Genomic DNA, 13324 nt, shown 5'->3' on the forward strand with positions numbered 1-13324 from the left:
AAGATGGATGTTGAAAAACCAGAAGCTGTGCAGCACACATTTCTCACCTTTTCAGTTGTAACAATGCTGAGTATCACAAGTTGAAGTAAATATCTTGCAGTCAAGCGAGACGATATCAGACAGGTACCAACATTCCAGGTGAAAATGTGTATATAATATTATGTTATCTCTTCTTCAAAATATGCCTCATATCACAGATTTCTGCAAAAAAAGGCTCGTTATTATTGAGGGAAGGAAAATGGAGCTAACAAGTGCGCAGCAATTGTCGACAATTTAGCACTTTGCGAAAGGCTCTTCCCGGAACAAAGAATCCGTCACAAATTAGGACCAATAATGGTTTGACAATCCAAACAAACGATGTAACACAATGCACTCGCGTCTTTGGCAGCGGTGCGCGTTCTTACTGGTGAGCTCCGGATCCTCCACCCGGGATAACACCCCTCGGCACAAACACAGTGAGCGAACCGCTCGCCTCCGCTCGGCGGCGCACGAGTCAGCGCGCAAGCGCCAACCCAGCGTACGCCGTAGAGCTAGTAGCTCAGCTGCAGGCGAGAACTACGTAGATGGCTAAATCCAAGGCCACCAATACTTTCTTCGCCTTTTTTAGCTGTTACGATTTATTCCCCGTCAGATTTTTTTAATTGGATTTGGATTCACACTCTCATTGATAGTACTATCTACCGTGAACGAACTCATGAGTGCGAGGAACTCCGTGACGCATTGGACTGGACCAGCCATTCCGGGAACGCGGAGCGACGGTTCCGGATCCAAATTGCCTCCACCGTAATCGCGATGGTTTATGACTCGGGGGTTGCGCGGGTGCAACCGGTGTAGTCAGAAATGTTGTGCTGCACGGATGAAAGTCAGGTATACATCTTTACGACTATCAACACAACTAATTCTGGTTTTTCCTCGGCTACCGGATTCAAAGGCACCGTCGGAGGGCGCTGATGTACTAGATAGATGGCAGCACGACTCGATCCACGTATTGCAATTTCCCAAAGGGTGGGGAAAGCGATCTGGCGATTCGCATACAAAACCAGGTCTGCTAGTCATCTCTCCGCTACTAACTATTCCGCGTTCTACCTCTCGCCCTATAGACCAAAGCCTGGGAATATTTCCGGACAGGTGTAAAACAAAAAATGGATGCCATGCGATGAACACACGAGGAAATCGCGAAAAAAACTCTGATCTTAACGAACAAAACCCATGAAGCTGTTAGTGAGGTTAAAACGCCATATACCTACTTTATAAAATTTAATAAACTAAATAATATGTTCTGTTCTCACCTTCGCGAAGTTCCATCCACGCAATGTAGTCGCCTTGCTGAACAAACAGACACTGAAGACCGCTTCACCGATCTCAGGACAGGAGTCCAGGTAGTGCTGTGCGGTCCAGCCCAGACCCTGGCTTCCACTGGTCGGTCCAGCCCAGCCCAGACTTCCATTTGTCGCTCCACTCCAGCTCACTGGTCGGTCCATCCCAGCCTCTCGGGCTTCCACTCGTCGGTCCACCAGTCAGGGCCGACCTGCAACAGCGACCTGTAACATACAGTTATCAGCTTTTTCGCGGCTCGTGCATTATAGTTCAATGCGGTGCCTACAGGATTATTATTGATCATCAGATCCAGCAAGAGGGCATTTTCATATCATGGGACGTTACGGTGACGGGAGAGGAGATATCTACATTATAGGTACATATTAGAGATGTCAATCAGATACCAACTTTTTGGTATACCCCGATACCAAACCGATACCAACTTGGTATTTGGTATTTCAAGGCGAGTGCATTGGGTATTTTATTGGTATTATGAATCCTCACTAATGTAAAAGAGGCTGAGAGTTTGGTAAAAAGTTGGTATTTTCCTCAAATCCTCATATTCCCAAGTTGGTTTGGTTTCGGTATTTTTTCATGGATATTGTTGGTATTTGGTTTGGTATTGGTATCACGATTTTCCGTAAATGACATCACTAGTACATATCACATAGGCCGCGAAAGTACTCGCTATTTTTCCAGGTCTTTTTTATCATGCGTTGCTATTAACCCGCGCCGGGCCGGTGCTCTGAGATTCCGCGCCGGGCCGGGGGGGGGGGTGTCTGAACACCCCCCCCCCCTTCTAACTCGGCTCCTGGGCCACGTAGCGACACGCGGTAAGCGGCAATCGAAAGAACATCCAAAATAAGGACGAAAACACTTCGGTCATTTTTTGGGTCAGGTCATAGGTCAGGTCACCAGAGGTCACCAAAGGTCAAATGTTCACTATTTCAACATTTTGGAAACTGCCAACGGCTATCTCGGGAACCGATAGAGCTACAGCGCCGCGGAAAAGCGCATTCGATAGCCCTTTTACAGACCTTTCTGGGTAATGACCTCAGATTTGACCTCAGGTCAACGGTTTAGCCTCCAGCGGGCAAAAACTCCAAAAATAGCCGATTTTACGAAAAACGTTTTTTCTGCAAAAACTTTTGACTCAAAAGAGCCATGACATTACTTTTGCCACCATCGTGTTCCTCTCGTCGAGACGCGTCGAATAAACTATAATTTGACCTTGAAAGGTCAACTTGAAAATTTGACCTCAGGTCAAGGTCATGACCTGACCGGAAAAGGTCATGTTGCATATCAGTTCCGCAACGTCGAGCCGAACACATCTAAGGCGTTTTCAGCGCTCTAGCACGTCTCTATCAGAAGTTATTAGCGAAAAACTGTTAGATTCTGTTCGTGACCTGAGATGACCTCGGGGACATAACGAGAGGTCACAGTTGCCATTTTCCGGTTCAGTGTGTCCATTTTACCTACATCTCGATGTTTGAGAGTGTCTAGAATAGCGTTCGTGCAAAACAGACGCTTTTCAATTTTCTCCCATTGACTTATACCTAATGGAGAGGTCGCAAAATTGACCTGACCTTAGGTCACCGATATCAAAATTCCGAGATGAACATTTATAGATAATATTGCTCTTATCAATCGCTGAAAGTTTCAAGGCAATCGATCAATCGGTGTAGCTATGACGAGCATTCTTATTTTTTCTGAGGTGAGGTCACTTGTAGAGGTGTCAATTTCAGAAAACGTTTGTCCAAAGTCCGTCCAATGTCCAATGCTTACGTCGATTGTCCGTCCAAAAAATGTCCAAGCCAGCCATTTGTCCAAAGATGTCCGACACCTACGCAATAGTTTACACTCAACACTGTTATTTAATTTGCTTTTCATGTACCGTTACAAGCTCAAAAGTGTTAATCATATCGAAAGCTGAGCTTTCTCATAGCCAATCAATGTTAAACACGACTACTTTTTAAAAATGTTGAGGTGTAGCAAGCGATTGTCCAAAGTTGTCCAAAGCCTGCTGCCATTGTCCAACCGAATTCCGAATCGGACATTGGACAAAATCGGAATTCCGAAGATTCAAGTTCCGATTGACACCACTAGTCACTTGGCGTGACCTGGTAACCTGACCTAAGGTGACCTGGGTCTAAAATTTTTACAACATGTGCGGAAAAGATGCACAAACAGGTGTGCCAAAAACAGCAGGGGGGGGGGTTCAAACACCCCCTTCCCGGCCCGGCGCGGGTTAAATTCATATCACTGAATTACAATGAGAGCATTTTTACAGAGAAAACACGTCGTGTTTTCATGAGCACCGGACGCAGCTGGGGAGCGGGGGGAGGGTGGAAACAGCCAAGATTCTTGAACACCGGAAGCAGCTGCCCCTCACGACCATTCTCCCTCTCAGCGGCTGTCAACAAGCACGGTTGACTATTTAACGGATTTTGAACAACGATAAATCGACCTCAAACTTGATTATCAACAAAAAGCACCGATTTAACCCCTCAATTGTTATTACCCCAAGTAATGAAGTAGGTACATAATCACGAAAAGAACACGCTTATCCCAGAGATACGCATTGGATACGCACAGCAATGGGGTCGTTTGGATTTCCTGACCAATGACTAATGAGGCATATCATACATTTTATGATTTTACCATGCAGTCAGAACACTGATGTTGAAATGAAAATGAAATGCTGAAATTACACCTTACCTGTAGCTCAAGAACCGAAATCGGCTATTAATATAACAAAAATTGTTTTGCTCAGGGCAGTAGGTATTGCCGATGTTGAAATACTTTTCCTCCATACGTTTCTGCTAAGGATCAGGAAAAAAGCAAAAAAGAACGGTGTGGCTAGTTGTCACTGTAATGGTAGTAAAATATTACCAAAAATTAATAGGTATAAGAGACAAGTACCTAATTACGCAAATAAATCAAGGAAGATTGGAGCGGACTCGAGCCACGTGGCAGCCGACGATCTTGATTTGAAAAGCGGCCATAGGTTGTCATGGTTACACATATGGTAGCAGATATGCTTTATTTTAGAGGTATTTTACGAAGTGCCATAACATAGAGGAATGTCATTCAAATTCGCCAGCGCAGCAAGTAGCAGTGAACAGTGAATAATAAGCTCCCAAAGTCATATTTTTCTGAAGTATTACAGACACCTCAATCAACAACCGACCCCTTCAGTCAAGGTCGGTCACCGGCGGCGCGGCGGCGTCCGGCGGCCGAAACGGCATCTATTTCAATTTCGGTACTTATAATATCGTCGATAGATGTCGCTGGGGGTAAACGCCTGAATTCATACTGTGCCGCCAGACACCGGAAGGCGTTAGCGATAGCGATCAGCCCAGTAGCCCGGCCCGGGAACTACTTTCAGGCTGAGGGGGGGGGGGGCACACTTGATACCTACTTCCCGGAAGCTCGGGTACCCCCAAGTCTAGTTTTCACCGGTTTGCCCCCACCGGCCGAGGTTTAATGGGGCCCCCATATTTTTTTCGCGATAGCTCGTTTTTTTCGCGATAGCTCCGAACACACTGGCGATAGAGAGCTGAAACTTGGCATACCTGACCTTTGATTCAAGCCGTATCTTCTTGACACCAACCGCATTTTCGGGTCAGGTCAGGTCACTGACCTACGACGTCATAAGTGAGCCCACGGGCGTAGGAACGTCATGAAAAGTGGGTGGGCCACCCTGTCAAGGGGCCTCCTTTTTTAGGGGGCCTCCTATTTTCAGGGGCCTCCAACTTTTGCCTCGTCCTGCTGGCTGCTTTCAAGTATGACCTCCAAATCTAGCTTCTGAGCTCGGGCAGATGTACCCAGGGGCGTAACCGCTTAAGCGAACAGTGCGGAAAGTCCGCGCACCATTTTTAAAACTTATTCCCCCTCCGATTTTTTTTAGAATCTATTTGCCGCAAACGGCGCATGACCCCTGAAAACCCTTACACAAATGTCTTCCTCGTTTCCCAGGTTCCCCCATTAGCTTCATAGGCGCCCTTTTTGGCATATAAGCGCCCTATGTATAGTCATCAGAGAATCCCTATGTGTCCCACAGGCCACAGTCGCCCCGTTGTCGCATACAATGTGCGCTTATCATAGACGTCTCTCTTTTATGGACACTTGAAGGCGCCTCTCTTTGCCATGCCGGCGCTCCTGTTTCTTATGAATGCACCCCCAGGCCCCATGGCATTGATCAATTGCAGTCTGCAGATCTCTATTGCATGTGGACGCCCATATATGTAGGCTTCAGAGGCGCCCCTCTTTCGCATTGAGGCGCCCCTATGGGCTTCATAGGCGCCCCTCTATTGCACGTAGGTGCCCTACTGTCTCAGAACCGCTCCCCTTTGGCATGCAGACGCCCATCTTTCGTACGGAGGAGCCGCTGTGGTTCTTAGAGATTAGACTTAGAGGTGCTCCCAGACGCAGATGGGGCTCTCGGAGTCGACAGTGTGGGACCTTCAGTCGCTGATGGGTGCCCGCCAGATGTGGACCCTCGGAGACGCCGGTATGGGGCCCTCAGAGATGCCGGTATGTGGCCCTTAGAGACACCGGTGTGGAACCCTCAGATACTTCAGTGTGAAGCTCTTACAATTGCTGGTGTGGAGCTATGAATGCGCTGGCTTAAATCGCTCAGAGGCCGGTACATGGACATTAGAGCTCAGTGAGAGCTTGTGTGGTGCCTTCAGTGGCCTTGTGGAGCCGTTAGACATCAACATGGTGCTCTCAGGAGCCGGTGAGTCCTCGGAGTCACTGGGGGCCTTCAGAGCTCCGAGATACTGGTGTGGGGCCCTCAGAGGTGTCGGTGTGGGTCCTTCAAATGTACCTATAGAGCCTTGAGATGCACAGGTGTGGTGGCCCACAGAGGCGCCGGTGTTGGGCCCCAGAGCCACCGATATTGGGCCCTAAGAGACACCAGTATGACCCTCAAAGGCGCCGCTGTGTGGCGCTCATAAACACTGGCGTGGAGCCATCACAGGCGGGTGTAGCCGTTAGAGGCCGGAAAGGGCCCTTAGATGCCTACAAGGAGCCTTCAGAAGCCGGCGTGGCATCCTTATGGGGATAAGCGTGTCTACTTAGGAGCCCTTGAGGTGCTCTCATGAGCTCTGTGGGGCCCTACCGAGCCGTAATATGGCCACGGCCAGTTGCCGCCGCATGACTCTTCGGACTATCATTCTCAGGGGCCTCATCTGCCTAGTTTGAATAGAAGGGCCTCTCAGACCATCAGTCTCATGGGCCTCCTCTGGCTAGTATAAATAGAAGGGCCTGCTAGACCATCAATCCTAGGGGCCTCCTCTGGTTAGTATAAATAGAAGAGCCTCTCAGACCAGTAATCTCAGGGGGCTCCTGTGGACAGTATAAATAAAAGGGCCTCTCAGACCATCAGTCTCGGGGGCCTCCCTAGAAAAGTGTAAATGTGGATAGAGGGCCCCCTCAGATTCATTAGGAGTGGACCTCTCTGACTATCAGTCTCAGGGGCCTCTTGTGGCCAGTATGAATATAAGAGCCTCTCAGACCATCGGTCTCAGGGGCCTCTTCTGACTAGTGTGGATAGAGGGCCCTCCCAGACCACCGCTTTCAGGGGCCTCCAGTGGCCAGTTATATGAACAGAAGGGCCTCACAGCCATCAGCCTCAGGGGCCTCTTCTGACTGGTGTGAATATGAGGGCCTCTCATAGGGGAAAGTGGGGTAAGACGGGCACCTTAACTTTGGAGCCATTTTTCGGCCGGTTAGAAACATCATAGAAACGGGAAACTGGGTGAAAACCTTTTTCAGACATTTTACTTTCATTTGCCAGAAGATGAGACTTAGACCTGATTCAACAAATAAACTGCAGCTATTTTTGCAAAACCTTGCAAAAACCCGTCTTACCCCACCCCATGGGGTAAGACGGTCACATGGGTAGGGCAAGACGGCCAGCTTCTTTCACCGATCAGCGCAGCTCGCAACAAATGCCCGAGATTAGCCGCATTTATACAGTCGCTCGTTGGTCTCAAGTGCTTCGGAAATGGCAGTATACGAGATTCGTGCAGAAGGCGTATGCTCCTATATAGGCCCTAGTTCAGAAGCCATGTAGAACCGTTTTTCACATTCATTATTCGAGAATAAACTGTGCCGAAGGAATATTGCTAACATGTCTGTGAGTATCGGAATCGAACATATTCTTATTAGAAATGCTTCTTTTTTCCTACAGCAACAAAAATATTTTCACCATTACAGACCCATTGGGTTCATAGTTGCCCGTCTTACCCCAAACTCAATGTCAGAAGTTCAGCACGATTTTTCGCTGTGGACAATTTGATGCAGACAAAGCAAATCCGCCGTAAATGAACACTGTTGGCATATGAGTGTACCACAAGTGATTGCGAGTTTTTAACTCTATAGTGCTGTACACAAAAGCTTGCACAATACATTATGGATGTTTTCAATGAAATGAGTGTTTTAAAGAAATCAAAATAAAAGATTATCGACTGAACACAAATTCACCAGACTTGAATGGTGGTGTGTAGTGGGAAAGGCAATTCTGGTCCTAACTTTTCTTGCTCGTAGCGCTATTGGTTTGGTCTGCAGAAGGGGTGCCCGTCTTACCTACCCTGACCGTCTTACCCCACTTTCCCCTACCATCAGTCTCAGGGGCCTCCTCTGCCTAGTGTGAATATAAGGGCTTCCCAGGCCATCAGTCTCAGGGGACTCTTCTGGCTGGTGCCGGATTGAGGGACCTCCTAGACCGAAAGTTTTGGGGGTCTCCTCTGGCCAGTATGAATAGAAGGGCCTCTCAGTCCATCAGTCTCATGGGCCTCTTCTGCCTGGTGTGATTATAAGGGCCTCTCAGGTCATCAGTCTCAGGGGCCTCCTCTGACTACAGTGTAGATGGATAGGCCTCCCAGACCATCAATCTCAGGGGCCTCATCTGACTATTGAGGATAGAGGGGCCTCCTCTGACTAGTGAGGGTAGGGGGCCTCGGCTAGACCGCCAGTGTCAGGGGCCTATTCTGACTAGTGTGGATGGAGGGGCCTCCCAGACCACCAGTCTCAGACATCTGACTAGTGTGGATAGAGGGGTCTCCCAGACTGCCAGTGTCAGGGGCCTCCCCAGACCAGTGTGGATATTGGGGCCTCCTCAGATCCACTAGGGCCTCTCAGGCCATCAGTCTCAGGGGCTTCGACTGACAAGTATGAACAGAGGGCCTCCTTGGATCCATCACGGCCCCTTGGAGTCCGTGCGTGGGGATTCGTGGAACTTATTTTTACGGAGTTTGTTTATTCTGGAAGGTGACGACGTCCTCTCAAATCGAGACGAGGGGCCTCGAGTAAAAAGTGGGTGGGCCAAAACACATGGTTGGCCCCCCCACCTCGAAAAGTGGGTGGGCACTTGCCCACCTGGCCCCCCCTGTTCCTACGCCTATGAGTGAGCCTCTGCCTAAAAATGTACTTTTCCATACGAACTTTGTCCCAGAAATCTAACGCTGCCATTCATTTTCACATGCAATGTTCAGAAGTGCCTGAATATCACGAAAGGGCTTAAAACGTCACCATGCCCTATACATGTTGGAGCTATTTTTGCAATTTGGGGGTCAAAAATCAAGATAGAAAGTTGAAATTTGGAACATCTTATGTTCTTATAGAGCTCTATAACATATATTCCGGTTTTCCGAAAATTTTGAAAATTTTGGATTTAAATAACTGTTTCCAAAACATAGGGGAGAGTTTCCATTATGCGCCTGCTTAAGCGGAAACTCTTCCTGTGCTTAAGCAATGTGTCTGGTGAATGCGGTCTCTGCTTAATAACGATCGATGAACATTTTTCTAGTTAAATCTAGCTCCACACTTATAATTAAAGTACATTCTATTGGAACAAATTAAGGTTTTCCTGACCCCTGCAAAAGGCGCATTTAGGCACAGCATGTCCTAATATTGCGCCACGTGAAATAATGCATTAAAGAACCATGCACAGTTAGCCCTTTTACTGGCAAGGGCGATAATGTTCCCCTGAATTGAATGTCTTTATTGGTCAGTACGGGCCCCTCAGATCTTCTGGGGTCAAACTCCGGCTTCTAACACCAATTATTGAAAGACCACTTTTTATAGCATTATAGGTACCTACTGTTCAGTCAATTCTGAGACACGCTGTAAGTTACTTGTAATTCAGTGTGTGTTTATAATGGCTTTCGTCCAAAACAGGCGCCTTTCAATTTTCTCCCTTTGACTTATACCTAATGGGGAGGTCGCAAAATTGACCTGAACTTAGGTCACCGATATCAAAATTCCAAGATAAACATTTTATACATACTCATGCTCTTATGAACCGCTGAAAGTTTCAAAGCGATCGGTCACTCGGTGAAGCTGTGGCAGACATTGAATTTTTTATGAGGTGCGGTCACTTCAAGTGATCTGGTGACCTGATCTTGAATGACCTTGGTCTGAAATTATTACAACATGTGTAGAATTGATGTATGATAAGGTGTGCCAAAAACAGCGGCGCTCCGTGCCGCCGTTTTTTAGATATTCGCGAAAAAGCATAGGGGGGCTGTTCAAACACCCCCCCCCCCCCAGCAGGGCGCGGGTTAATAAAAACAATTTCGGCCCCACCGGGCCACATCCGGGCGGGCGCCGCGGCTGCCCTTGACGCCGGTCGAGCCATTGATTGTTGGGCTGACCGGCGCCACGGCGGCCCAGCCGGGGCACACCGACCGCTGCCCATGACCGGCCGACGGCCCGCGGCACTGGCCTGTGGCCCGGCCCGGCCCGCCGTCGGTTACCAGTCGGGGTCGCCAGGCGGCGCCGGCTGTCTGCCGAGCGGCGGCGCGGCGCGGCGCGGCGGCGGCGGCGGCTGCAATCGATGCCGGGCGACCGGCGGCGGCGCGGCGCGCGGCGGCAGTGAGACTGTGTCCGGAGACGTGTGGCCATGTAGCGAGGAGACCGTCGCCGCCATGTCGAGGCCGACCCTGTGGATCGTCTGGATAGCAGCGCTCTGCGCGCTCGGTGAGTGCCCGCTCACCCCGGGCGGGGTTTTTGTGCCGTGCGGGGGCGTGCGGCGGCCGACTCGTTTTTGCTGCGGGCGGTGTGAGTGAAGTGAGGGCGCTGATCCGAGCTATGCGTGTCGGTAGGTAGGTAACTCGACACCCAGGTGCCCGACAGGCGCAGTGCATTCGATAACCGACAAACAGCAGCGTTTTTACGTCCTCGCACTCGGCGCATCAATTAGAAGACAGAATGAGTAGACGAGTAGCGATTTACGCTTCGATCACTTTCGTCATACAATGACATACCTGAAATCTCCCGGTAGGCAAAAGGCGTGCTTAAAATGATGCCAAGGTAGGAGCCGTTTTGTGGTGTGGTCATGTGGACAAGCGCGACGGCTCCAACATCACCGAGGTGTTTTGAATATACACCAATGCTGTTTCAAAATTTAAAGTTCCATACTGCATGAGCATATCATATGGGTGTTGTGCTTAGGTACCTAAACTTGGATATTAAAAAGCTACGAATTGAGACCTGGCTTTGTGTTACGTATTGTACGTTTTTTCCGACGAGAATTGATACCTATTCCTTCGTGCTTTGCCATAAAACATTCCACGGATATTGCAAACGACGAATTACTGAACTGGACTCTCAACGGCTGGTGACAATAGGAGCGTAAAAGGAGCATAACAGAATCGTTAATCGACTAATGATCTGTCTTACGAACTGCATTAGAGGCAAACGCATAGGAGCGAATTCACACTGTTCAGTGTTCAGTGTTTTATCTAGCTAATTAATTCGGCTAGTAAACGGAACCAGCCATGTTTTTGTACTCTCTTATTGGCTTGCAGTATGACATTGCAGTGTAATCATTAGGTATTCGTCAGAACAAAGGTGAGGTACTCAGCGCATATTTTCCATAGTTTGTGGCTTCCGCTTTCATTCTCTTCCGTGATGGGATTCGCTCTAAACCCAACAATTTCCTCGCATGTTAAGCAATATTTCGACCAACGCCCCACATAATTACCAATCAGCGTCAGGCAGGGACTCAAATATCACACATAGTCATCTGACACCGGTCCCACTCTCGCACCAGCGCATCGTGGCGATGGGTCGTTGCTGACGTGCCGCTTTACGCCGACGCCCCGTGGCGCGCCCTCCAGCTCGCACCATTGACCGCCAGTCATGTCCGGTGTCGGCGCGGGGACAGACCCGACGAGTGGACCAGGGCCGGACCAGAAGACAACAATCCAGACCGCTTCCGGCGGCGGCTGCAGCCGAGCTGTTTGGAGAGACGCCCTCCGCCGGTGGAGGATAGATTGGATGGGATGGGACACAGTCGGACTCTCCCCGCCGTTACAGGAGGGAGCACGGTCGGCCGCCCTCCGCCGGTAGATATAGAGAACACAGTCGGCCGCTCTCCACTGGTCGAGGTAGCTCGGTGACCCCTCTCCGTCTGCGGTGGGAGAGATGCAGTTGTCCGTTAGACAAAGGACTCTGCTGTTTGTTGGACAGACTAAGCAAAGTCGCCTCTGTCGGACGTGCTACCGAGAACCACTGTGCTAATGGTTCAGCTGATGGCTAGGTGCCGCCAGGCAGAGCAGGACGGCAACTAGTATCCCCGGCTCTGCGTCCGGTCGAGAAGAGGTGACGGCGGCCACTCGTCGCGGCGTTTGTTGCGCAACCGCGGCTGACGCGGCGGCCGGCGGCTCTCCCGCCGCGACGAGCCGGCCGGATGAATGGCTTCCAAACAAACAGAGGTGCCGACGCGCCGCGGGCGGTCCGGGTATCAGCCGCGTCCGTCCGCCGTGCGCACCTTCCAGTCACGCCCTTGGTGAGGGTGCTCTGTGTGGCTTCTGGAAAAATGCCACTGGCGCCGGTATCATTGGCAACAACCGGGGCGGTGGATCCATTTGCGCGGACGGCGGTCTATTTTCGGCCGGGTGGCTGCTGAGGCTGTGTTTGTTGTCCCTGAGAGCCGGAGCTGTCACCGGGAGGCGCTCTCCGCCGGCGCGCCGTTACGAATTCGGACCGCACCGGTCGGGACCGGACACACACAGAGCTGGTGTTGATTCAATCAGTCGCTCGCCGTCGGTGTCGTCAGCATTCCAAGCGACGGGCGCGGCGCGATGGAAATTGGCGTCTTGAGGACGCATAATTTTTTATCAGCGATCCCTATCAGCGATTTGTCGCAGCTCTTCGATCTATGAAAAGTTGACAGAAGTGGCGCTCCTTTTTTCGCTCTATTTCGGCTTCGGCAGTTTCGGTGACCCAATGACGGGAGCCACCGAACGGTACACGGTTGACGGTACAGGTATCAATAATTCCACGGACCGCCTCACAGTCGGCAAACCGCAAACACAGCCTCAGACGATGCGACAGTACGCACTAGTGATGTCAATTACGGAAAATCGGAATACCGATACCAAACCAAATACCAACCAAAACCATGGGGAAATACCGAAACCAAACCAAGTTGGGAAAATGAGGGAAATACCAACTTTTTACTGATTTCTTAGCCTCTTATACATTAGTGAGGGTTCATCATACCAACAAAATACCAAGCACATTACGATTGAAATACCAAATACCAAGTTGGTATCGGTTTGGTATCGGTATACCAAAAAGTTGGTATACGATTGACATCTCTATACGCACAATGTATGGGAAGGGCGCCGCCGCGACCGCTCACCCACCGAGACGGGGCGGCACGACTATGTGTTTTGTGGAGGCGTGCCTGTACTGTATGCAATGTGGAAGATATGAGCCATTAGGTAGTAGGACAAGAGCATGATCGAGCCGCGCGCATTCGCTGATAATTGACAGAGATTGACGATGGACTGCCTGCCACAGCCTCTCAGCGCAGGCCTTATATTTTGTTTTTCGTCCAATTTTGTGTCTGCGGTGATTGGTGGGTCGCGCTGCTGATGTTGGAGCTGAGCTTTATTTGGGCTGCGGTGGTCCAATCTGAGGTTCTCGGTCCCTGCTGATGGCACCATTGTCTCGTCCGAAATGGATGTGACGGCTGTCACTTGCACCG

The 13324-nt window shown here is 50.0% G+C and overlaps 2 protein-coding genes across 14 annotated transcripts in view; one reads left to right on the top strand and one right to left on the bottom strand.

Moving 5' to 3' along the window:
* Positions 1-13324, bottom strand: part of LOC122365407 (signal transducer and activator of transcription 5B-like) — a 60784-nt gene that overhangs the window by 34190 nt on the left and 13270 nt on the right. For 2 of the 13 annotated variants that reach the window (XR_006253731.1, XM_043336608.1), the window contains exons 1-2: positions 405-541; positions 48-201 (exon numbers count right to left, since the gene is read on the bottom strand). The gene's annotated coding sequence lies outside the window, so the exon portion shown is untranslated. Of the gene's footprint in view, positions 1-47; positions 202-404; positions 595-1289; positions 1542-4035; positions 4331-13324 lie in introns of those variants that run through there. The other 11 variants (XM_043336602.1, XM_043336609.1, XM_043336606.1 and 8 more) reach the window with 10 other exon arrangements.
* The window catches only part of LOC122365406 (transmembrane protein 132E-like), a 65834-nt gene continuing 62613 nt past the window's right edge, over positions 10104-13324 (top strand). Inside the window, exon 1 of the mRNA XM_043336600.1 lies at positions 10104-10305. Coding sequence (XP_043192535.1) covers positions 10254-10305 — 52 coding nt within the window. The 5' untranslated portion in view covers positions 10104-10253. The remainder of the gene's footprint in view (positions 10306-13324) is intronic.

This window comes from Amphibalanus amphitrite, unplaced genomic scaffold (assembly GCF_019059575.1).
Source record: "Amphibalanus amphitrite isolate SeventyFive unplaced genomic scaffold, NRLGWU_Aamphi_draft 000738F_arrow, whole genome shotgun sequence".
Taxonomy (NCBI): Eukaryota; Metazoa; Arthropoda; class Thecostraca; order Balanomorpha; family Balanidae; genus Amphibalanus; species Amphibalanus amphitrite.